Consider the following 26,080-nt stretch of genomic DNA (forward strand, 5'->3'; position numbering starts at 1 on the left):
TGTTGTTTGTTTTAGAAATAATAGAAAAAAGTTCAGTCTTTCAGTATAATGGAAGCCAATTTATTAGACAACCTTAGTACATATTAGGTACACATGGAAGTATTGTTTGTGCTTCAACACTCGCAAACATACAATCCCAATAAGTTAAACAGTTTTTTGGACAGACTAATGTTTCAATATTATCTTCTCTGATAAATAATTTTGATATAAATCAACTGATTTGACAGCGTAAACCCTATACAACAGCAAATTATAATAAAAAAGAAAAAATAAACACAAGCGTTTGCATCACAGAAAACGCATCATAGTGCAATATACAACTGTTTGGCCAGGAAAGAGGCAATAGAAGGAGGAAAGAAAAGTGGCGAGGGGTTTCCAGGGTTTTTCTTTGTTTTGTTTTTTAAACTTGCAAAGCCATTCACCATTGGAGGGTTTTACATTGCACCAGAGGAGGAAAACAGACAAAGAAAATATAGATCTTAGTTCTTTTTCCCAGTGGACCACTAAACAGCTACAGCTAAAACACCACAAACACGGCGGCTTCACATTGGCTTTTTTTTTGTTTTGTTTTTTCGTCAAAGGAAAAGTCACTACTTCACAGTCAGAAAAATCACCATTCAACAGTGAGACGCTAAAACAGCAACATATAGCATATACACAACACTACTCAGTGCATGGCCCAATTAAACATCGTTACTAACCAATGATAAGACTTAATCTGACAGGATACAATACTGAAATACAACTGGCCCTTTTTGGAGGATTATTTATTAAATATCAGCAAGCAACGGCCTTTTTGACATTGAAACGTGACGTCTCTGCAGAGGAAAGGAAAAAGATTGTGGCAAGTAAATACTTTACAGTCTCGGCAGCTGGAGGAGGGATGATTCTGGCTTCTAACAGAGTTCCCTCTTTTCCGACTGACTAAGTGGAGCTCTTAAAATGAATACTTAAAACCAACAGATCTTGTTTTGAGTATCAAAAACTCAAAAATCAATACATCCCTGAACACTTTCTACTTTCTTCTCTGCTAGCCTGTAAGCTCAGTAGCTGGGACCAAGTTTACTTGAGCATACAAACTCAGCGGCCACTTCATTAGTTACACCTTGCTGACACAGGTTTGGACCCCTTTTGCTGCCAGAATTTCAGCAGGCCGTCTTGACCATGCCTACATGCATCAAGCGTCTGCCATATGACCTACTAGCAATACATTTGTGTTAATAAGCAGTGAGAAAGGTATCCCTAATAAAGCGGCCAGTGAAATTGTCTCTTAAACTCTTAAAAATCCTTGAAGAATAGTTTCCTTTTTGTGATGCTCAAAACAAAAAGTTTTTTTTAAGCGCCATATTCAACCACAACATTTACATGCGGCTCTCGGAACATCCACACTGGATACAAACACAGTCGAAGCATGCTACTGAATACGAACATCTCAAATGGGTAAGGGAAGGGTGATAGGACAGACTCCTCTCTGATGAAATATATCTATGCATATATCTATAAATTGCATGGTGACTGATATATTTTTTACAATATGAACCCCTCAGGCTGCACATCCCTCCTCTATCTGCTAAAGGTAAAAGTCACACCATGGAGGTAACCGAAAGAAACGAACAAGAGAAATCATCTACCTTTTACACATCCTAGCAGGTTTCATAGCGTACAATATTACATTTTGGTAATTTCAATTTTAAATGGCCTTCTTTTCTGATATTTAATTAATTTTAAATACGTTTATTTAGTTGCATCCATTGTAAAATATGAGAATACTTGCAACAATTTTATTCTTTGATATAACGTATCTCTCTTTTTTTTTTTTAATTGTCTAAATTTTTTCTCTTCTCAAGCAAGATGCATACACAGTTAATGTGTAGGATTTGGTTGGGAATGATGTGCGGGGGGGGGGGGGGGGGGGGGGAGAGATGATGTAAGGGGGTGGGAGTAAGGTTAAGAGGAGAGAGACTGATTGGAGGATTTTTAGCTCGTCACTTCCTCGTCTGGTTTGTTCATGGCCTTGAGCTGCTCCAGCAGGCTGGTGGGAGTGAAGATGTGGGTCGATCCTGGAGACACGCACACGCATAAAGAGACACACAAACACAGCGTGTTAGATCTGCACGATTGGAAGGAAACTGATGAAAAATGTGTTTTCAGCTTATGTTATGAAGCCTACTTTTTAGACGAGGACAACCTTACATAACGTTGAAAGTAAAGATAGATCGTAAAGTTATGGAATCGTAATTTGTTAGTCAGCAAGTTAAAATGGATTATTAATATGTATTAAAAGAGTCTTAAAAGTGTTAGGGCGGGGGGGGGGGGGTATTTTCACTGTACTCAAGTGGAGGTTTAAGTGCTTTTGGGGGTTTCCGTTCCTTTTTTGTCTTGAGGAGATTCTTTGTATTCTTTTCTGACACACACATTAAATGCGAAGGGGAAAATAAAGCATTACGCTCACATCACATAAGTCAGAAAATGAATTAAAGGTTAAGTAACTATTTAAACCACTTCAAATTTTGTATACTGGCTATTTTAAGAATAGACTAAAACCTTTCTGGGTTTAGATTGTTTTGCACATTAAAGTGGAACTATTTTGCTTCTCTTTATTTTCTGTCATATATATATATATATATATATATATATATATATATATATATATATATATATATATATATATATATATATATATATATACACACACACTGTTACAATTGACATTACATTGAACTGGACATGGACAAACTTTCAAATACTTCAGTATATGGACAAGTAATCCCTGTAATCTATCCTGGGATGTAGCAGATGTTAATTGGATGGTATTTCCAAATACAGTCACAGAAACAAGCTAATTATGTTTAGCTTTCTAAAAGTACAAAACAGTGGAATTTGAGGCCAGTATGAAGCTGAATTTTCATTGTGGAGCCAGAGCTATAAAATAAAAGCTGTAATATTATATCACTGACACTGGATGTCTTGTATTGATGACTGCTCCAAAGGCTAATGCTAGGCTAATGTGGCTAAATTAGCTTTCTCAACAATTGTATTGTGTGTATCTAGGCAGGCACTTATCCTACCGATAGATCCCCAAAATTGTACTGGATGCTCAGCATCTTTGTGTCCATCAAAGTATGAATTTTGTTTTAAGAATCAGAAATTTAATTTGTAATATGTTTAAGAGATGAACTGAGGAGCTGCAAATAGTACCAGTATAAGATACAAAGATTTGTTTTTTTAAACTGTTAGTAACATAAAACTGTTCTTGCATAGTTCCAAAATAAAGTGGGAATGAGCACAATAGGTCCCCTTTAGTTTCTGGAATTTTTGTGACCTTGTGCAGGAGTATGTAATGCACTACTCTACTCTAATACACTCTCACTCCACAAGCATACAGTCAGATACCGAGTTATTAGGCTGTGTTATAAATCACATGCAGCTGAACACAATGGGAGCACACAGGCGCCACACAACTACTATGACTAAGCTTAAAGCAGCAGGTGGGCTAGTTGAAAACCTGCAACACCAAATCTGTATTGAGGTTTTGCAGACACGTGACCGCGAACCACACAACGTTAACTTGTCTGCCATTTTGGATGTGTGACAATCAAGGTGACAATGTAGGAGTAAGTGAGAAATGTCACACAGGCCTAGCCACCAGTTTGCAGCTATCTGGCAACCGAAAAAAAGGAGTATTTCTCATCTGGTTCCGAGTGCTTGCTGGAGGTTAATGGCAGACATTGGGAAAATGATTGCTAAAGACTCAATCAAACAGGCCAACAACATGGGTGAGTAATCCCTGGGTAACCACCTACTAGCGGAAAAATGTGTATTCCCTAGCTAGTTACTAGCCTATTGCTACAGTTGTAGTTTGAATGGAAGCTAGCTACTACTCTTCTAGCTGTAGCAAAACTGTGACAAGTGTGATGCAAGAACAGCTTTTACTTTGAAGTGTAAATGTGAACCTTCTTCTGGCTTCCTTGTACTTTGTCAAAATGATCTGCCGCTAGGCTAGTAGTTAATGAGTATTTCCAGCCAAACTTGAAAAACTAAAGGTGACTGTGGGAACCTGCTAGCAAACAAAGTTTTTGTTGCAGCATTGTCTTTGCAACCAATTTCACCCAGCAAGCACCAGCAACCTCGAGAAACCATTGCCATCCAGTTGGTGGAATATGCATTTTCCCCTATCAGTCCATGACTGTATCACATCCAGTATGATAGACAACTCTCAAGCAATGTGTGCATGACATCATGTGACAAACCCCAATATGCACAATCATGAAAATGTGCAACCTTTATTAAAAGGGCATGCAGACAGCGGAAAAGGTTATAAGTATTTCAAGAAGTCAAGTCATGAAATCCAAAACCAGTGAGCTGACTCCGCTGTCTAACTTAGATTTGAATGGAAATGTGAAAATCAGTAATTCTAATGGCTCAAGGATGGACAGCTGAAGACACATTTCAGACATTGTAAAACTTGAAAGGTGCAGGACTGGAGCAAAGCAAACATTTACTTGTGTCTTAATTCCTGAACATAAGGAGGGTAAACATTTGATTTGATTTACTCCAGACACCAACAGTTTTTGACCTATATTGGTTTGTTTCTGTTGCAAAGCTGCATGTTTCTTCCAGTTTGGCTTGATTAGCTGCTTTACCTCTAACACGTTAACCTGATCCGACGTGGGGGCACGTGAAATGGAAGCAGTTAAAGGCAAAAAAATTGAACAAAATCCCCCAAATAAACAGAAGAGAAAGAGGCAAGTCCATTTCATATTGGGTTAAGGTGATGCGGTGGTTGCAGGAATCAGAGATCGTAAGTGGGGGTTCAAGGGGGTGAGTGGGTTAAAGTTGGGGTCAGGCTAGAATGTCGAATTGGCTTCGCCTGCTTCTCTGCTGTTCCCAAAACACACAGCTTGGTGGGCCATTTTTAGCCCCAGAAACAACACTGTGATGTTACGCTCCAACACCAAAAATTACTGGCATATAATAGCACAGTAAAACAAAAAGACTTGTTTTAGGAAGTAATGGCCATTTTTGCTCAGGAAGCTTTGAATGCAGCAGCATGTGGGGAGGGAGGCTTCATACCGCTTATGGTGAGAGCTGTGAGAGCTTACTGAGAAAACCTTAAAAAAAGCTTGGTTTGTAAATGATATTGCTTTAGCAGATTAGTCATGAGATGGATGTTCAACATTCTAGTCTAATAAAAAACTGCATTATATATTAGCTTTTTACTAATTAATAATCATGAAATAACCAGTCAAAGATATTAATAGAAAAGCATTATGGAGCCATGTTTTTTGGTGATCACTAAGGGATGTAGTCTTTTTATTAAAAGCTCGTTAAAGCATAAAATGTTTTCTTTTTTAACCCTTTGTTCAAAGCAAATCGAGCATCATCTTCTCTCAACAGCCCTGGTTTCACTTAAAAGTATAATGAAAAAGGTCACGACTCCACCCATATGAATACCAGAAGCCACACCTGGTTTAAGTTTGGTCAGTGTGCACTTCAAGGTCATCTCCTCGTGTACCTTTTGATCGCTTTCAGCACCGGTCCCATTTCATATCCCATCTGAGTCCCATCTGACCAGTTGCAATTTTATTACACAAATTTAAACTGGAGGGTTAAGATACAGTTATGTGAAAGAGAAACCGTTTACCAGACTCTATGTGGTGTTGTTAGGAGCAGCTCATGATTTAGCAGCAATAACTTGAAGTAATAATTTTCTGTATGACTTCATCAGTCTCTCATATCACTGTGGAAACATTTTGGACCACTCTTTACAACATTCATGTCACAGTGCTAAAGTAAAGTCCAGGACCCCAGACAACAACCCCAAATACAAATTAGAACAAACGGGTTTGTGGTGCAGGAAGGTATTTATAGAAGTATGACTGGAAGGGGTGTGGTCCAGCTGGAAAAATTCACATAAATTACTTTCAGTTCACTCGTAAGTTCCCAAACAAATGATGGAAGTCCACTGCTAATAACACTAGCTTGGCCAGAGGTTGCAATTAGAGAATAGGCAGTGACTCCTGGGCCTGGCAGATGCACTGAATAGTGATGGCTGAGCTTGGAAGGTAGACGGGAGGAATCGTTATCTAATGTAACAAAATCGATGCCACTGGGAACACCCTTTATGGTGTACAAGGATGGTGTGCAGGAGACGAGGTTGGCAGCTGCCTCTGCCTTCTGATGGTTATGTCAATCAAGGCTAGGTTATCTAGTTCAATGACAATGGATCGCTTGATCAATCACAGAAGAGCCACAGTTACTGCAGATTAGATTTAATAACAACTGAAACTGACTGGAAAGAGTTTGAAGATACTGACTGAGTACCTGAGTGGACCTGCAGCTGCAAAACAAGCCAAAATCATCACTCCTCCACCACTGTGCTTGATAATTGGAATGAGGTGGTTGTGTCAGTATGCCAAACATTGCACTGTGCATAGAGTCCGGTGAACTTTCTTTTTTCACATTACTGTATTAACACACTGGAAAATATCCCGATGCACCAAATAAAAGACAGAATGGAACTATCTCCGACCAATATCAACAGCGGAGTAGGAAATACTGTAACACTGCTCGAGGAGACCACCCTGAAGGGTAGACTCACCAAATTGAAATTAGGTATGGTATTTAATCTTTATTAAATACACCTGAGCTTTTGGCTAATTTTATGCAGCTAAACTTTTTTTTTTTAAATCTTTAATTCATTGTTTGGTTCTCCACACATGTAGGTAACAGGATTTCTGTTGATTGCTGAAAAGAGCAGACTCAAAAGCAAAGACTTTAAACTCACTAATTTATCCATCAGTGTGTGTGTCCAGGTATGATGTTGTCTGAAAGGAGCTGCTTTGAAAGCATTATCAGTTATTAATATATATGTGCTCACATAAACAAGGTGATGTGCTGAATACTAAGACAGAAGATGAGTATTTTGAAGATGTGGATAGTGCCCTATGTTAGGAGGTGTTTTTTTGGGATCTCTCTCTTTTTTTAGGTGGGTTGCTAAAGCATATCAGGTGGAACAATGCTACATTCTCAGACTGTCCGCACAGAGGAGTTGTGACGGTAATACAGAAGGCAAATATTCATATGAATGCATATGAACTTATTTTTGGTTGCTTGGTTTCCTCTGTCACCCAGCTGCCCTGCTTGTCAGCAGATCTCCATCATCATGACAACATTCGCTTAAAGTCCAGCATCCTCTGCAGACAGGTCATGAGCCATGTGAGCATGTGATGGTGAGCTGAGTGGACAAAGTCAGGCGGTCAAAACAAAGAAAAAAAATACACAAGGATTAAAAAACAAAAACACACACACAAAAAAAAAACCCAGAAAAGAAATGATAAAGTGTGTCTCTGAAACCCAACATCAACTCAAGGACCAATCCGGAAAGAAACCAGTAACAAAAAAAGGTGTTTGTTTGGTGTATGTAAAGGGCAAATTATAAAAATAAATCAGAGGAACTGATAAAGATGTTGGGGCAGATTAAATCTGGAGTGAGTTTTAAACAAGATCAAAGGGCCTTTGGGTGCCCATCACGGGGCGATTTAATCCACCCTGCAGAGATGATGGGAGGAGGCAGCAGGGATGGGTTCACGACCTCCTCAGGCATGGCCGCTGATCAGCACAGAGTTCAGGATACAGGAAGTGTGATACGCATGCCATCATCACATCAGCGTTGTGAGGATGTGAGCTAAGACTGCTCCAACAAATCTTAGAGTTAATTTAAGTAGTTGAAATGTTAAATGTTTATTGCACTGGATTTGTGGATAAGCTGAGAGACTTTGCGAGAATACACCTGTTTGGAGTTATGGTTTCAGTCTGAAACACATGACGGAGTCGCGGTTGAGTTACTGATACATAGGGAGTCTGATGGAGCAGTCCATGCAGTGAGGAAATGTCGGGGGCATCCATCCCTGAGGAAGTGGGGAGGAGGAGGGTGGAGTTACATAAAACAGTACTGAGTGTTCAAAGAAGAAGGAACAAGGAAGAAAGCCCTTGTGCTGTGAAGGTTCAGAAAGGGCTTCTTTGCACGGCTGCCTTTACTTTTTTCTGTGTGATTTCTCTCTCCCTCCCTCCCAATCTGTCTCTGCCTCACTCGGCTGAGGGCTCAGGGTCCTCAAAGGACACCCTAGTGGACTCTCGGAAGTCGGGATGCTGCAGGTCCTTTAAGAATTTGGTGGGGGTGAGCATGTGGGTGGCACCTGTGGAGGAACAGAAGTGGCTTCACCACTCGTCTCACAGCACATGCCATGCCCCTGCCCTTCCTTCACTCGCTCTCTCCAGAAAACAAAAGGATCAAAAAACAAGCAACCTGTCATACAGAGCACACACACACACACACACACACACACACACACACACACACACACACACACACACACACACACACACACACACACCAAGTAGCACAAACACAAATAAACTGGGAACACAGACACAGAGAAAGACATGGCGTGGCTGCAATTTAAAGACAACAGTTGTTTTTAAAGACAACAGCAGAAGCAGAGCACAACAAAAGACACTTTCAGTTAACATAACAATATAACACAGACTGGCTGGCAAAGCTTCAGGACATCAAATAAACAGTACACAGGAACATGACACAAAGGGGCTACTTTAACACAAAATGCTGCACACAATAATCTACCTGCTATCTGTAATTGCATCCTGCAAAAAAAGCTGCTGCAGTGTAAACCTGTCGATGGGAAATTTCTGTGACAGCAATGTGTGACGTGGGATGTATGCTGCCCTGTATGTGTGTGATGAAATGAGGTCTGCTGCGTTTATAAAACTTGAGCCTATATTTCTAAATTTCCATTTTGTTTCCACAGGCTGAAAAAAGTAAAAATACTGAAATGAAGCCCAAAATATGAAACCGCATTTAATGTTTCAGAAAACTACGTTTATTAGTCTATTCCAGTCAGATTTCCCTCTATACTCCAGACTTTGTTTCTCCGCCTGCCCATCTTTAATGTTTTTTAGCCACGTCCCAGGTCACAAGTCATCTGTGCCCATCAAAGACCACACACTGAATCTTCAGCCTCTCTTTAATCTGAATTAGGACGCAGCTTTTCCCACCTCTCGTGAAAACATGCCCACTCAGAGTCACACCCACTTTGTTTTCAAGGCGATGGATGTGTCTCTAACTACCCACCCCAGCAGCCTACACTACCCTCTGCAACACTACTCACCAATGATGGCTTCCCACTTCCCATTGGCCTGTGTGACCTCATAGGCGCAGCGCATTTCGCTGAAAGACACGCCGCCGATAATGAATACCATGACACGTGGCCCAGTGCGGTACTCTCCGGGTGTCTTGTTCTTGTGCCAGTGGCCGTACCGAGCACTGCCGGAAAACAACAACACAACAATGAAAGTACAGTATTAATACATTCTTTTGTTACTTTATTTTTGTGAAAATGTACAAAAAGAGAAAAAAAAGACAAGAAATTATTCACACAGCAAAAGGACAAGGCCATCAGTCACTTTTAAGTATTAATCCCATAGTAAAGATAACAACAGAAAGCATAACTGAGTGGATCCCATCCTTATGCAAAGGGGGAGCAGTTCATTTTTGTCCACCATGTTTATTTAATCCTGCTCCTTTCTTTTTTAATACTCAGAAGGTCTTCATGAGTCTAATCCATAGATATAGCTCTCCAGGAAGCAGGGGAATCCAAAGTTTCATCCACAGACTGGTAGTTTATCCATTTTCCCCAGTACTTTTCAAACCTTACACTCACACGTGTCAGAGAAAAAGGTCAACTGTTCCATTTCACAGATTTCATGAACTATTTTTATCCTCTCAGGGGTTGTTGAAGATTCTTTATTTAACCAAGTCTTAGTTACTGCTTTCTTACTTGCACTTAATCATATGAACAAGTATCTGTCTTGTTTTTTGAGGTCAAGTGGAACATTCTGCTAATAAATAATACAAATATGTCTTTATCTCTGCTACCACATCCAACTAGTAAGAAAAAAATCCCAGAAAATATGAACACGATCTGCACATATATTACCACACATTCGCCAACACTGCCCATTTTCAGGTATTTTACTCCATTTTATTCTTTTGGACAAAAAAAACTTGGTGTGCTCTTCGTGTCTTTATCCAGACCTCTTCTGATAGCTCTATGTTTGCTCCTTTCTCCCAGCTTGATTTAACACACATTGGACGAGACTTCTCTTCAATTATAAGATTAGGTAAATCCTAGATATTAGCTTTCTGGAAATATTATTTTCATTTATATCAAAAATGAATTTAATACTGTCCTTCCTCCCCTGTGGGCTTAATGTTTACAGAAAGTATTTGTATTTCAAATCAGGATAGGTAAATACTTCTGCTGTGAGGGAGGTGAAAAATAAGAAGTTATTCATAGTTAAAGAAAAGATAAGCGCTGGACTTTTACAATGTAGGACCAGAAAAGTTCTGGTAGTATTACTAGCATTAGTTAGGGTTGATTTGGATAAGCAGGAGTTGGTGGCCTGTAATTCAGCGTTAGGAGAGTGTTAGGAATGTGTTCACATGTTGGTGCCATAATCTACACGCCTCTGGCGGCCGTAAATAAACACTGATTAGTGCATCAGATAGCTCAGGAACTATTTGGCATTTTGGCCAATTTAAACTCGAAGACATTCGAAGGATGGCTGAAGGGCAAAGGACCACAGTACCGTTTTGCCCTCCAGTGTCCCAGTCGCTCTCCACCTCGTGCAATACAGTGAAATTTTAGAGATTTTCCACAGCAGGCAGGAACCTAACCAGACTAAGAAGAACACCGTGAGAGGATAATATTACTAGCTAGAATAAGAAAAACAAGAGTTGAGGTTTTAGAGCGAAGGAAGGGAATGAGCTGCAGACAGGTGGCTCGGTTTGTACCTGCATCACATCACACATAGGCAATTTATGTTCAGAGCAAAAACCAAATAAGCAAGATGAAGTAAAATTTCACCTGCAAATACTTTCTGAACGTAACAGCTGTTATCTGATAGTACCCACAACAAGGTACTTGATGCTGGGTGTGTGTGCAGCTGTGGGGGAGGGACAGTAAAAGAGGCAAGAGAGCATGCAGGATATGTCATGGTCCTGCGACCATGACTCAGTGACTTTATGTTTATGTTCTTTATTGTTATTACTTTCATTATTATTCATGGCTGTTTTGGGATGGTTTGTGTTTGGGATTTTAGACACTGGGTTCTGGGTTTGTGCTCCCTCTGTTGGTCCCTGGTGTTAGTGTTCCCCTGTCTCGTCAGGTTAATCAGGTCCAGCTGTTTCCCCCACCTGTGTGTGATTTCCCAGTGTCTCTTTGTGTACTTATAGTGTGTGATTTCCTCTGCTCCTCGTCGCGTCGTCTGTGTTCATACCCGGTGAATCCCCTGCGTGCTCTCCCTGCTGTTCTCCCTTCATGTTCAGGTTTGCCACTCCCTTTGTGTAGTTTCTCCCAGTTTAGTTCGTCCTTAGTTCTGTTTTGCCATCTCCACTTTATGTTCAGTTTTGTCAATAAATCACCTTCACATCTGAGTAAGTGCTGCATCTGAGTCCTCCTTTCCACTCTTCACACGGCCGCTGCCCCGGACCGTGACAGTACGACGCGACCACAAGATGGACCCAGCAGCGCTTAATCCGTCCAGGGAGCTACGGGAGACGCTCATCGATGCCACACAGGAGCTGATCGACCTGTGGCTGGAAAGCCCGGGTGGCACGTCCCAGCGCGCTATAGAGAGGCGGCTACAGCGTCTGGTGACCGGTCTCCCATGGCTGCTGGACTCGCTCTGTTCGTGGGAGCGGGAGTTTCTCCTTTTGGACCTTGGACTTCACCCCCCGTCTGCATTCACTTTCGAGCAGCCCGATGCGGTGAGTCAGCGGGATGCATTGCTTTCCCCAGTTTCCGGGACTTTGTTTTCTGGGGCTATTCAGAGCGGGATGGGAGACTGTATGGATCGCTTACCTACCTTCGTGGTAACGGATCCTTCCCAAGTGGGCGTGTACAAACCCGCTGCAAAACTGACAGACTGTGTCTCTGCCGCTCCTTCTGAGCCAGGACTTTATTGCCATTCTCCGGCTCAGTTCTGTGTCCAACCACAAGCTTCCCAGTCTGTAGCTCAACCATTAGCCTCCCTTAAGCCACAATTTTCACACTGTTTTTCCACCGCTGTTTCTGAGCAGGGAGACAAACTGTTTCACTACGGACCTGTTCCTCAAAAGCTGGCTACATTAGAGACTATTGCTCACTCCGGGGCTTCCCCAGAGGCTGGGTTACTGCCCTCAGCTTACTCTGGACCCCTGGAGGCCAAGATGCCAGCTGTGAACTGCACCGGGCTGTCACTGCCTGAGCAGGGTCAGTACTCTGCGCAGCTGCAGCCCTCCTTATGTGTGCCGGAGGCCCACGTGCCTACTGGTTTTGTTTCATATGTGCCAGAGGCCCACGTGCCTACTGGTTTTGTTTCATATGTGCCAGAGGCCCACGTGCGTACTGGTTTTGTTTCATGTGTGCCAGAGGCCCACGTGCCTACTGGTTTTGTTTCATGTGTGCCAGAGGCCCACGTGCCTACTGGTTTTGTTTCATGTGTGCCGGGGGCCCCGGTGCCCACTGGTTCTGCGGCTGTTTTCGCTGGGGGGCCCGAGGAGCCCGTCCAGCCTCCTGCTTCGCCTGCTGGGGGGCCCGAGGAGCCCGTCCAGCCTCCTGCTTCGCTAGCTGGGGGGCCCGAGGAGCCCGTCCAGCCACCTGTGGCTGCTTCTCCACCTGTGGCTGCTTCTCCACCTGTGGCTGCTTCTCCACCTGTGGCTGCAGCGCCGCCTCCTGCAGTACCATCACCTGCAGCGCTACCACCTGCTACTGCCACGCCTCAGCCTGCAGCTTCAGCCTCGCCTGGTTCTGGTCCAGCTTCATCCTCGCCTGGCCCAGCTTCAGCTACAGCGTCAGCTTCACCCGGCCCAGCTTCAGCTACAGCTTCGTCCTCGCCCGGCCCGGCTTCAGCTACAGCTTCTTCATCGCCTGGCCCGGCTTCATCCACGCCTGGCCCGGTTTCATCTCCAGCTTCATCCACGCCTGGTCCGGCTTCATCCACGCCTGGCCCGGTTTCATCTCCGGCTTCATCCACGCCTGGTCCGGCTTCGGCTTCTGCTTCAGCATCGCCTGGTCCAGCCTTCGTGTCTGCATCCTCGTCTGGTCCAGCCTTCGTGCCCGCATCCTCGGCCACAGCATCCTCGTCAGCATCGCCTGGTCCAGCCTCCGCTTCAGCATCCTCGTCAGCATCGCCTGGTCCAGCTTCAGCATCCTCATCAGCCTCGCCTGGTCCGGCCTTCGTGTCTGCATCCTCGTCTGGTCCGGCCTTTGTGTCTGCATCCTCGTCTGGTCCGGCCTTCGTGTCTGCGTCATCATCTCCGCCTGCTGCGGTCCCGGCTTCCGTGCCCTCAGCCTCGCCTGGCCCAGCCTCGTTTGGGTCTGGAGCTAAACGGCCGTTTTCTGGACCGCTGGCCGGGCTACTGGCCGGCCGCCGTTGCCTGAGCGGCCGCCGTTGCCTTCCGCACGGCCGGCCCCCGGACCGCCGTTGCCTGAGCGGCCGCCGTTGCCTGAGTGGCCGCCGTTGCCTTCCGCACGGCCGGCCCCCGGACCGCCGTTGCCTGAGTGGCCGCCGTTGCCTTCCGCACGGCCGGCCTCCTGAACCTTTTGTGCGCCTCCACGGCCTTCTTCGTGGCCGGCCTCCTGAACTGTCCCATCCTGGCCTCCTGTGTTATCGGGCCCCTGGCCGGCCACCTGAACTGTGTTTTGGACTCTGCTCCCCTGTGAGGTTTTTTTTTTTTGTGAACATTTGTTTGGGACTCTGGGGCCTCCGTCTTTGGTCTTGGCCCGGTCCCTCCGTCCTGGGCCCCCTGCCGCCCGCCCGGATCTGGTGGTGTGTTTCTGTGGCTGTCGGGGGCCAGCCCTTGAGGGGGGGGTACTGTCATGGTCCTGCGACCATGACTCAGTGACTTTATGTTTATGTTCTTTATTGTTATTACTTTCATTATTATTCATGGCTGTTTTGGGATGGTTTGTGTTTGGGATTTTAGACACTGGGTTCTGGGTTTGTGCTCCCTCTGTTGGTCCCTGGTGTTAGTGTTCCCCTGTCTCGTCAGGTTAATCAGGTCCAGCTGTTTCCCCCACCTGTGTGTGATTTCCCAGTGTCTCTTTGTGTACTTATAGTGTGTGATTTCCTCTGCTCCTCGTCGCGTCGTCTGTGTTCATACCCGGTGAATCCCCTGCGTGCTCTCCCTGCTGTTCTCCCTTCATGTTCAGGTTTGCCACTCCCTTTGTGTAGTTTCTCCCAGTTTAGTTCGTCCTTAGTTCTGTTTTGCCATCTCCACTTTATGTTCAGTATTGTCAATAAATCACCTTCACATCTGAGTAAGTGCTGCATCTGAGTCCTCCTTTCCACTCTTCACACGGCCGCTGCCCCGGACCGTGACAGGATAAGCAGCATCCACACAGACTGGACCAGAGTATAAGGAGGTATTGCTGAATTTATACCATTTTCTACAAATCCAAGGCAGTGAAATAACATAATCAGGAAGTAACTGCAAGAAATGGTTGTTTCTCCATATTAAGGTAAAGCAGCAGCAGCACATCCCTGTTCTTGTTTCTTTTCAGTCCCATCAGACTCATCTTCTGATACAACACCTCCATTTCTCTCTTCATAATTTGAAAATGCTACAACCATGAAATGAGATGCTATGTTGTTTGAAAATACATTTGTGTGTGTGTGTATGTACCTGACTGCAGTGGTGCTGAAGGAGGCAGAGGAGCGGGTAGAGATGTAAGGATAGTGCTTGGTGTCCAGTTTATCGTCAATAGCATCCTGCAAGAGAACAAAAATAAAACATATCCTTGTTAGCAATATTGTCTCTGTCTCTCACACGTACATGTACACACTTGAAATAGGCAAATTCACATCTCTTAGCAACTTCCACTGCAGAGGTCCACTGCAGAATTAGCTTTGCACAAATAAAGGGGCTTAATATATTCAGGGGTGCACATAAGTGGTCCGCAGGTGTGTCAAAATAAAAGCCGCGCACCAGATAAGAAGTTGCAATGCGCGGTTGCGTACATAAGATTTTCTGAGGAGGACAGACATTTGTTTAGAACTCTTAAAGATGTTGAAGAAGCTCCTTTAAGCAATTACTTTGGTGTTCCTCCACCTCCACAGAAGTGTCAGAAGGAGTCCGAACCGCAAAAGAAGCGCGTACTCTCGGAAAAGTGGTTCCAGGAGGTGAGCTGGGTTCAAACAAATGATGAACGCACAGAGATGTGGTGCAGAATATGCCGTGAAAATCCCACTCGAGTGGACAAAAACAGTGCCGTTTATATGTACGCAAACGCGCATTGCAACTTCTTATCTGGTGCGCGTCTTTTATTTTGACAGCGAACGCGCACCTGCGGACCATTTATGTGCACCCCTGAATATAGTAGATGACAACTAGGTGTTTGACTGAGACTGTTGTGGATGTATGAGAAGTGAAAAGTATGTAACAGCTACTTTTTAATACATAATTTAGTAATGATTGCATCTATAGTTGAGATGTTTTTGAAACTAAAATACTAAGACACTTCAATGCATCTGCCAGACAGCAGGTTATATAAAGCTCTTTAGTTTTCTTAACACATAATAAAATAAAATGCCTAGAAACACACCTCCATGATGTCCTTGATCAGTGGTGTCCAGCGGGACAGCTGATAGGTCTGCTCGCTCACACGCTCCTTCCTGTCGACCTTTTTCCCTCTGCGGAGGGTGGACTGAGAAAAGAAAGAATAGATGAGGAAGTGGAAATAAAAGACGCTTTCCTTGAGCACTCATTAAAAACAGCACAAACTGATCTGCTAGACGTTAGATAACGAAAGCTTAATGTCCTGATGCTACATGCTAGTCATCTTTCACTTTCTCTCAGAGCTGATGTGAACAGATCTCCAAATGCGTTCATACATTCAGAGTAACGAATAGGTAACTAGTAGCTTTATTCTTGGATTGTATTAGAGTAGCTTTGCATGAGTCACAGGTCAGAATAATCTGCACTTATCTTAAAATGTCTACATTTAAAGACAGCTTTCATCTGATTGGCTACCCCCACAGAAACAGAGCTTAAATAGCAGGTTGGTGAGGCTTCTGTGCTCACAATCAAAACTTTGTGCTTGAGCTGACCATATTAGGAATATCTGCTCTCATCTGCTGAACAGCCAGAGGTGGAAGAACTGTATGAAACTGAGTGTTTAAAGCAGTCTGAAGCCTCAGCTATGAGCGATTCCTTGTACATATGTCGATCTCATTAAAACTTTAGCTACGTTTATTATGAGCATTCACACTTTAGGTAGCATTTATCTGACATAAAGTAGTGACAGCATTATAGCCCCTTTAAGCAATAAGCAACACATGCAGCAGCAGCAGACTAACCAGGCTATTCCAGACAACCTTCTCCCGAGCCACACTTTCCAGTTCCTCCTAGGGGATCTCAAGGCATTCAGAGGACAAACAAGATATATATTTTTCCAGTGTGTTCTGGGTCTGTCAGTTGAGCGTGCCCACCAAACCTCCACAGGGAGACGCCCAGGAGGCATCCTAACCAGGCCCAAACCACCTCAACCAGTTTCTTGGAACACACATGTGGCACAGAGCACAGCCTCTGCTCCACAATCCCTCCTGAGGTCTGAGCTTCTCAGCTGGGCTTATCTCAGTCACCCAGTGGAGGAAACTCAATCCACAATCTTACTCTTTCAATCATTACCCATACTTCATGACCACAGCTGAGGGTTGGAGCTCTCAACACAGCAGGTCACTGCAAGCCCCATTACTGCTGACACAGCACCAACTCACATTCCACCTTCCCGTCATTCCTGCATAAAAGCCCATGATACTTGAATTCCCTTCCTGGAGGTAGCCCCCCACTCCCAAACGACTGACGACACCTTGAGAGCTCCTCCATGAAAATCAAAAACAGGTTTGAAGATAAGGAGCAACCCTGATGTTGTCAAACACCTATTGAAAAGTGTACCGCCTGAAGCCCCATCAAACAGTGCTGCAGTACAGTGGAAATAACCTGGATTCAAAACGTGACAACATAAGAAATTGCATTTGAGATGTCCCCAAAATGTGTCACGTTGTGATTTCTGTGTTGGTTAAGGGTCAGTGATACAGATACAATGATACACAATCACCCACCAGTTATATAAGTAACCAAATTAACAATTTAATGTAAATAAAGAAAAGCCTAAATACAATATTTTCACAATTCTTTGTTAGCCTGCTTTATTTCACCCAACATCTATGAAGTGTGAAGTAGTTTGACTTCCAGCATCTTAGGCTTTTTTGTCCAAGGGTCAGACTGTCCAAATGAAAAACATCACACAGTTTGTGCTTTAAAGTGAAACGACACAGACAGCTTCTCTGATGGGAAGACTTGTGCTGTGACAGATTACATAATATAAGCAAATTTCCATTACATTCTATTGGCGTTAATATTAAAAGGCAAAAACTACAATACAATTACTTAAAAATTAATTTAAGGAAAGTATTCAAAGTTTAGTTTATAAGGAATTAGGAAAGGATGAGTAAGCTGATAATAAGGAGACACTCACATCTGTGATGATGGGGACGCCCAGGTGACCCATGTTGGTGATGATCTCACTGTCCTCGGGGGGAATCTGAGCATGCTGGATCAGCTTGTTGAGGTTCTCCTCCGTAATGCCTAAGCACACAAATATACACAAAATATTAACAAGATTTGTAAAACAAAGATTGTTTGTTTTGATATCACCAAGTTCCTGCATGTTGCTTCAATAAAACAACCCACAACATTGTTGCATTCATTTTTCTTTTGTATTTTAAATGTTAAATGACAATTAAAAATATTTAATAACGCCACATTTTCATGGCCCACTCACTCACATTAAGTAACACACAAGAATGAGCGTACTCTACTTCCCTTAGATTCAAAATTCAAACATCAGCTAAAGCAACGGCAATTTATACAGATGTATAAAAAATGTTTAAGACAATAATAATAACACTAACTTGTATAAACAGTTTACTAGAAAGTAAATAAATATTTCTGTCTTATTTTCATGTGATTTATATTCAGTCTGTCGCTTACCGTTCTTAAGGAAAATGTAAAGCAGGATGATGCGGATCTTGTCATATGTGCTGACATTGGCATCCAGCAGTATGGGCACAATGGCCCTCATGGGATCTTTGATCTTCTCTCCCTCAGCATCTGTGCCCATAGCCAGATCCTGCAACAGAAAACCTCTCGTTTACGTCTTACTTTAAAACCCCGATCGCTGCACTGTGCTCTTTGTCCTCGCCTCTGCTACTTCCACCTCCTATTCCCTCTGGTTTTCTCTCCTCGTCCCCTCTTTCTGCTTCCGTCTCACCTGTTCCACACGGCAAAGTTTGTCCACTGTTCCCTGGTAATGTTTCATGCAATCCTCAGCCAGCTGCAGGTGAGTGGAGTACTGAAAAAGACAAAACAGGTCAGCGTATACACACGCACACACAAAGAAAGGCATGCACAGACTCAAAAAACACACAAACCTTGCTGAGCTCCTTCTGGTACTGAGGCATCTTCTTCAGCATCTGGGAGAGATCCCTCATCGTGGTCTGTTGAAACAAAAACAACACTAAGTTACACGATTAATGTCCAATAAAGCGGCGATGACGTAAACCACAGGACACCCCTAATGTTTTCACAAAACTTTACATTCATACTCATAGCATCACCTCCCTCCACAGAGTCGGCTTTACCTTCTCTCCGGTGTTCATCCTCTTGCTGGAAGAAAAGTCTTTCAGCTGGCGTGTCACTTCCCTAGTGACAAGAAGACAGTAACATATGAGAATTATTTAATTTGATATCAAAAGCCTGAGTGGAAAATAAAGGACAGAATGAAAAGTACTCACTGGGACACCTCGGCTATGTGTTTGTGTCTCAGGCTCACCCACAGGTCATCGTCTTCATGCAGAAGGACCTCTTTCTCACGTGAGTCTCCGATGCCGCTGGTCTCATATCTGGAGAAGAATCAACCAAACAGCAATGGCCAAATTGACAATAAAAGCAAATGATGCTCAAGTAAAATTTAAACAGCAGCGTTTGCTCATACTTGTAGACGTCATTTTCAATGGGCAGCAGGTCGTAGCCCATAGCCTGAAAGGTGAGCTCGTGCAGGACAGGTGAGACGGGGTCAAATCCCCGATCCAGAATGATCAGCTGTGAGCGAGCCTTATCCGGACCCTACAGAGGGAGACGCACAACAATTAGATAATCATGCATCCGGTCTCGTGTAGAATTCAGCCGTGCAACTGCAACTGCATGCATGATTATTTTGCATTACACACAAGTTTTGTGTGTAAACCTTTATATTCAGCCATGTGTTTTAAAAGCTTCTTTGTCCATTAATTTAAAAAGATTATTCTTTTTGATACAGCTTGTATTATTGTATTATTCAATAACAAAAACTCTACACATGAAGGTTTTAGTTCTACTTTTAAATCTTTCAGATTTTCAGAATGCACTTCTTAAAGGAGTAAAGCCTGGAGAGGATATTTTAGTGCAGTGGTTTTACTGATTACAGCAAACAGAGATCAAGTTAAGCTGTAACCTGATCTCATGGACAGCCCTGATACAGGTTAAAACAACGAGAATATGATGTGCTAAGTGAAAACAATAATAAGCAGGATATTTAAAGTGACAACATTTTGATTTCTCGTGAGCTCACCTCTCCCATGGTGGGGTCATCAGCCTTGTATGCATCAAGTTTGTCCTGAACCAGCTGGGCCAGGGTGGCGTTGTCCTTGTACTCCCTGTCAGACACGGGAAAGTGGGAGGGAAGATAAATAAAGGAAAACAAAGCATGACAGATGTAAAGACATTTTACGTTTTACAACCGCCCCCTGTTTGCTCACCCTCGGTATCTGACAGCAGGATACTCTTTCAGGGTGGCACAGAGCGTCGCCAGCTGCTCGGCCAGCCTCTCCATCACTGGGTTCTTCAGCTGGGTCTTATGAGGGCTGTAGAAACTGTGAAAGGCATCTGGATTGTCCAGAGAATACACCTGCACACACAAATACAAGGAAATGTCGTTTTTTTTCTTCAGCTAACTGTGCTGACATGAGTGTTTCTAGCTTCTTGAACTAATTTGTCTGATATACTTTTTCCTAATGTGCATAAGAAGATTTTTTTTTCCTTCACTCCTAAGTGTGTCTTTGCTTCCCTCTCGGGCGTCTCTCCCTCACAGTGATGATGTGTGCAAGAGAGAGAGAGAGCAGCGAGGAAAAGCACAGCTGTGTTTCTTCATGCTAAGCTTCTCCAGAAACAACTTCCTTGAGAAGCATTAAACTGAACTGCATTTCCAAGACAGAGAGGGAGAAAGGACCCAAGGCTTTTAACATCTGCGTGTGTGTTAATGCGTTTCAGCTGTTACACAAATCGACTGTTTGATCTCAGTTATCGCTTTCATGTTTTCTCCCTCTCTTTTTTCAGTCTCTACCATTTCATCCCCCTGCACTTTAATGTCTTCTCGACTCGATCTTCACCACATCATCCTACACCCTCTCTTTTGTCTTTTACTGTTCCATTATTTCACCTCCTCCCTCTGTCTCTTTTCGTTTCTATCCTCTTCCTCCTCTCTTTTCTCCTCTCCTGCATCACTACCACTCCCTTCTCCCAACCCATCTGTCCACAGTCACATGACCACACTCCTGCGCTGCAGAAGGGCCCCTGCCTCAGAACGGCCACCATTGGCTGCAGCCCACTGTGTGGATGTGAATCGCCCAATTGGGCAAGTCTGTGGGCGGGACTATGAGGCAGCATTTTTGCCTGAAGCAGAAAACCACTGACTCTGAATTAATCATAGTAGACAAGAGGGAAGCAAAGCATTGTGGGCCAAGAAGCATCTTTAGATTGTGAGAGCAAAGGACAGACAGAAAGAGAGAGATGCAGTAAATAGAGGGGTGGTTGCTGGAGGGAAAAATGGGGTAAAATGGTTGGAGAAAAGGATGGAGTAAATGCAAATGAGAGGGAAAAAGCAAAGATAAGAACGTGCACCTGACTTTAAAAAAAGAATCTAGAAAACAGAGAGAGGCAGAGAAGAAGACAAGATGGAGGCAAAGGGTGGGGAAGCAGGTGGGAGGGAGAGAAATCAGTGTGATAAATGTGAGTCTTTCTGGAACAGTCTGGCAGTAAACAGAGAGTCTGGTGAGTCAGCAGCTTTGTGCCGAGTCTCCACCTGAGTGCGTTTCTCTGTCCTCTCGCTCTGCCTCTCTTTAGCCATCCTTGACTCTTCCGACCAATAACCTCGCTGTTACTATTCCTGCCCACATCCTTTGCAGCATTTCTCTCCTCCCACCTGTCTTAATCGATCTCTGCAGCTGCTCTTGCTCAAGCTTTCCATCTCTGGATCTTTCTCCCTCTCCTTCTCTCTCTCTCTGTTGTCACTAACAGACAATAAAACTCAGCTGGGTTTCAGTCATTGTGTAGGAAAGTGTGCTGTGAAATAGCACAAGAAGGCATTAATGGCACAAATCTTGATCTAAATTGATCGTTTATAAAGCCATGCATGTGCATGATTTCTTATATTATAACCTTAGTCACTGCAGATTTCAGTCCCTTTTGAAAAGCCTGATTTCTAGTCCTACACGTAGGTGTTAATGGATGCAGAGTCCCAGAACCATCTCTATAAATGGTAAACAAAAAGATTCATTAGCTATGTTGGACCAAAACCACTGGCTCTGGCGTTTTAGGCAATAGTTAAGGACAATAATGCATATTTATGGACTTTGAGTGGAAGTTTTTGTTCTGCACAGTTCTAAGAGTTTGAAAATGCAGATGTGCTTTAAAAAGCTAAACTGCAATTAGACAGCAGGATTGGGGATTTCTTTTCTTTTGCCCATCACATGGACTTTGTTACCCGAACTGCATGCTCAGGTGTGGCTGGTCAGACTGCATGTTAAGTCTGACTTCATTAACCATTTTCATGTCAAAAATGCTCTTTTAAGTCCCAAAGGCATACAAGCACAGAAGATACAAGAAACCATCCAAACTGCTTCACGTCCAATAAACTGATGAGTTGACTGTTCTCCCGGGTGTTACAATAAAGCTTAACATCCAGGCATCCATTAAAGTATCTTAAGATAATATTTTGATGATGATGCCATCAACATTTTTAGGGTTAGTGAAGCTACATGATATATCGTAATCTGCTACCTCATGGTTAGAACTATGGATAGGTTCATTTAAACACATCAGCATAGAGAAGATGTCGGAAGAGGGTTCTTAAAAGACCATTCAGGGACAAGCACAGAGAAATGCTGTCATATTGCCCCAAGAAGTAACCAGAAATGGACAAAGCTTCAGCCAAGTGAACGTCTGAGATGATCACATCGCAACACGAGGTCAGTCATCAATATCTTGCTGCAACGTTTGAATTACTTGCTATGAAAAGCTCCTGATGAGCTGTCTGTATCCTTCAGAAGCAGAGAATGATGTCTTAATAGTTATTGATGCGATTGTGTCTATTCAAGACAAGAGGCTCCTCCAATGCAGGACACAGTTGAAGTTGAAATCAGGGTCATCATCATTTAACAAGTGGGCACAACTTTAATACTGATTATACGTATTGGTATGCAGAATCTTTTTGTAGAGATTAAACATGCTTTTCTGCATTTCATTATGCACCATCACCATGCAGGGCTGCACAGTATGTTTACCTGAGACTCGTAGGGCAAGAAGGCGATGTTGATCTCCGTCAGAGTCTTGACGACTTTGGAAGCCCGGCTCTTCACCAGCTCATTAAAGAGAGGATCGGGGCATGCTGGAAAATATCACATGATGCTTAGTTTCAGTCACATTCACAGACAAATACACTTAAACACCAGAGTTTGAATCGACCTATGATGTCTCTAAAAGATCATCTTTGACTAAACTTCTTCATATTACTTTGACAGAGTGCTTCAATGGAAGCTCGTCCTTCATTTAACATGATGCAGCTTTAGATTCTTCCACTATAAAGACACCTCTAAGGCCAAGGTGACTCTGTTAAAGGGAAACTGCAACATCGTAGCCACTCAGTCTCTTATTATGAAGCTGTAACCCCCTGTAATAGTGCAGGGATAAAGCATATTTAAAGAAAAATAACTACTTTTGTATAGTTCTACTTAATTTGTCTACAAAAAACTGTAAATTAGGGGAATATTTGATTATTAGTACAAAAAGATCCTCTCTTACTTGACCTAATAAAACCGGTTCACATGTGTTTCAAAACAAGAAGACAATAGGTGACTATAAGAACTTTGAGGAAACTGTGGGATTAGACGTTGTAACAACATCAACATCAAATTCGTTTTCGTATCTATGAAAGAAAAAATTACAACAATTAAAAAACCCCTCAACATCCAAAACAGTCTTGTTTAGCAGCATCAACACTATATCAAATAGAAGGTTGTCTGTAAAGTCCTTGTGTGTACTCACAGTCAGTGAAGAAAACATGGGCTGCCTTGTATTTAGATGAATGAGGGTCTTTGAAGTCTGCAATGACGGTGTGGACAGACTGAAGAGAGAGAAACAGGTTAAATGTGTTGCGATGAAAGTTCTGTATTTTAATCTTCAAGATAAGGTGAAGCAAGGATAATCCTTACAATATGTGCATTTTATAATGTGAGCTTCTCTGATCAATATTTTGGTAGCTAGTCAAGCTGCAAGTGTCAGTCTTTCCCTTTCAAACCATGAGCTGCGTTTACATTCTCCAGCGTCCCAGAGTCCGCACTGGCCTGGCCTTCCTGCCTTGGAGAACCCTACCACATGTTACATTTTGAATATTCACTTTCATTTTCCCAAACCATTTGTTAATTTGTGAAGTTATTTTAGTGTAAAAGTATAAGATTGAAATTCATGAATCTAAGGAGCGTGGAAAGAAAAGCGACTGGACTTTTTTATGTTTCTTGAAGACGTTTCAGCTCTCATCCGAGAAGCTTCTTCACTTCTAAGAGAAATGAATGATTTTTTTTTCTCCAAGAAAAATTCATCCATCTATCGCTGCTAAAGTATGCTGATTCTGATTCCAATTATCCCAGTCCGGGTTGCAGGGGCAGCAGTCTGCGCCAAGATGCCTACATCTCCCTCCACCCAGCCACCACCTCTAGTTCTTCCAAGGGAACATCAGCCAGGTAAGACTCACAATCTCTCCAGAATGTCCCAGAGCTGCTCTGGGCACTAATGCTTGGTATTCAGGAGCATCCTAATCAGATACCAGAACTACCTTAACTGACACCTTTCAGTTGAGGGATAACCGTTACTCTGAGTCCCTCCCTGATGACCAAGCTCTGCAGCCTCTCTCTCTCGTGGTCTGCAACATTCAACTTGAGGTATACTGTAAACTCTGTACAACTTTCAACAAATAAAGGAAATTTGGATGTAAAGATAGATCATGGAAACTAAGAAGCATGAGCGATCTTTCTTGACTAAGTCAACAGCTTAATATGGCAGCTTGTCTGATCTCTCTTCTAAAAGTGCATACCTGTTGACAGGGATGTGCCTCTATAGGTAAAAGAAGGAGTATCCCTACCTTCTCTGTGGGTGTAATCAGGTAAATGGCCTCCAGGCTCGGCAGTGGCTCTCGTCGTTTCATGATGTCCTCCACAACTACAGAAACAGGCACAGACATGTTAAAGAGTCGCTGGTACGAACAAAATAAGCCTCGCAGTTCAAAGAAATAGTTAAATGTGATGGGCTCTTACTGGTGATGCCCTCTGTCATGATGTCTGTCATCTTGCAGCAGGATGACAACATCCTCATGCTCAGCTGGTCCACAATCAGAGCCTGGCAACACACGAAGGCAGTAACTACTTATTACTCTCATTACATGTAGCTGACAATAAAACAGTCTTATTCGAATAATCCCTTACAGACACTGTGCAGTGATGACTCAGGTTTATTCACATCCAGGCTTCAAGGTCTTTTGTGTGTCTTAGTTGTTCTGGCTTATTTAATGTGCACCACTGTGATGAAAAACATTTTCCATTTGCATATTTACGCATCAAGATATATATTGTGTATAGGTTTTGTATCCATTTGATATTTTATTGTCAGGTTCCTGGGTCTCCTGACCCAGCATGTTTAGTTCTTTGTGATTTTTGTATTATTGTACTTGTGTGAGTTATTCGATGGTTTCTACAGGGAGTGCAGAATTATTAGGCAAGTTGTATTTTTGAGGAATAATTTTATTATTGAACAACAACCATGTTCTCAATGAACCCAAAAAACTCATTAATATCAAAGCTGAATGTTTTTGGAAGTAGTTTTTAGTTTGTTTTTAGTTTTAGCTATTTTAGGGGGATATCTGTGTGTGCAGGTGACTATTACTGTGCATAATTATTAGGCAACTTAACAAAAAACAAATATATACCCATTTCAATTATTTATTTTTACCAGTGAAACCAATATAACATCTCCACATTCACAAATATACATTTCTGACATTCAAAAACAAAACAAAAACAAATCAGCGACCAATATAGCCACCTTTCTTTACAAGGACACTCAAAAGCCTGCCGTCCATGGATTCTGTCAGTGTTTTGATCTGTTCACCATCAACATTGCGTGCAGCAGCAACCACAGCCTCCCAGACACTGTTCAGAGAGGTGTACTGTTTTCCCTCCTTGTAAATGGTAAATGACCTGTATTTATATAGCGCTTTACTAGTCCCTAAGGACCCCAAAGCGCTTTACATATCCAGTCATCCACCCATTCACACACACATTCACACACTGGTGATGGCAAGCTACATTGTAGCCACAGCCACCCTGGGGCGCACTGACAGAGGCGAGGCTGCCGGACACTGGCGCCACCGGGCCCTCTGACCACCACCAGTAGGCAACGGGTGAAGTGTCTTGCCCAAGGACACAACGACCGAGACTGTCCAAGTCGGGGCTCAAACCGGCAACCTTCCAATTACAAGGCAAACTCCCAACTCTTGAGCCACGATCGCCCCATTTGATGATGGACCACAGGTTCTCAATGGGGTTCAGATCAGGTGAACAAGGAGGCCATGTCATTAGTTTTTCTTCTTTT

At 43.1% G+C, this 26,080-nt stretch overlaps 1 protein-coding gene across 2 annotated transcripts in view; it reads right to left on the reverse strand.

Annotated features, from left to right (window-relative positions):
• Positions 1–38: 38 nt before the first annotated feature.
• The window catches only part of stxbp1a (syntaxin binding protein 1a), a 42,607-nt gene continuing 16,565 nt past the window's right edge, over positions 39–26,080 (reverse strand). Inside the window, exons 3-20 of one of the 2 annotated variants that reach the window (XM_085279044.1) lie at positions 24,748–24,829; positions 24,576–24,652; positions 23,483–23,561; positions 22,723–22,826; positions 19,921–20,069; positions 19,734–19,818; positions 19,119–19,249; positions 18,919–19,026; positions 18,766–18,826; positions 18,556–18,621; positions 18,396–18,476; positions 18,116–18,254; positions 17,601–17,710; positions 15,666–15,767; positions 14,747–14,832; positions 9,189–9,343; positions 8,041–8,198; positions 39–2,060 (exon numbers count right to left, since the gene is read on the reverse strand). In XM_085279044.1, the coding sequence (XP_085135170.1) occupies positions 8,089–8,198; positions 9,189–9,343; positions 14,747–14,832; positions 15,666–15,767; positions 17,601–17,710; positions 18,116–18,254; positions 18,396–18,476; positions 18,556–18,621; positions 18,766–18,826; positions 18,919–19,026; positions 19,119–19,249; positions 19,734–19,818; positions 19,921–20,069; positions 22,723–22,826; positions 23,483–23,561; positions 24,576–24,652; positions 24,748–24,829 (1,725 nt within the window). In that variant the 3' untranslated portion in view covers positions 39–2,060; positions 8,041–8,088. The remainder of the gene's footprint in view (positions 2,061–8,040; positions 8,199–9,188; positions 9,344–14,746; positions 14,833–15,665; positions 15,768–17,600; positions 17,711–18,115; positions 18,255–18,395; positions 18,477–18,555; positions 18,622–18,765; positions 18,827–18,918; positions 19,027–19,118; positions 19,250–19,733; positions 19,819–19,920; positions 20,070–22,722; positions 22,827–23,482; positions 23,562–24,575; positions 24,653–24,747; positions 24,830–26,080) is intronic. The other variant, XM_085279045.1, reaches the window with a different exon arrangement.

This window comes from Mchenga conophoros, linkage group LG7, assembly GCF_057382185.1.
Source record: "Mchenga conophoros isolate Kocher_MC1m ecotype Shallow Benthic linkage group LG7, M_conophoros_male_GT1.1, whole genome shotgun sequence".
Taxonomy (NCBI): Eukaryota; Metazoa; Chordata; class Actinopteri; order Cichliformes; family Cichlidae; genus Mchenga; species Mchenga conophoros.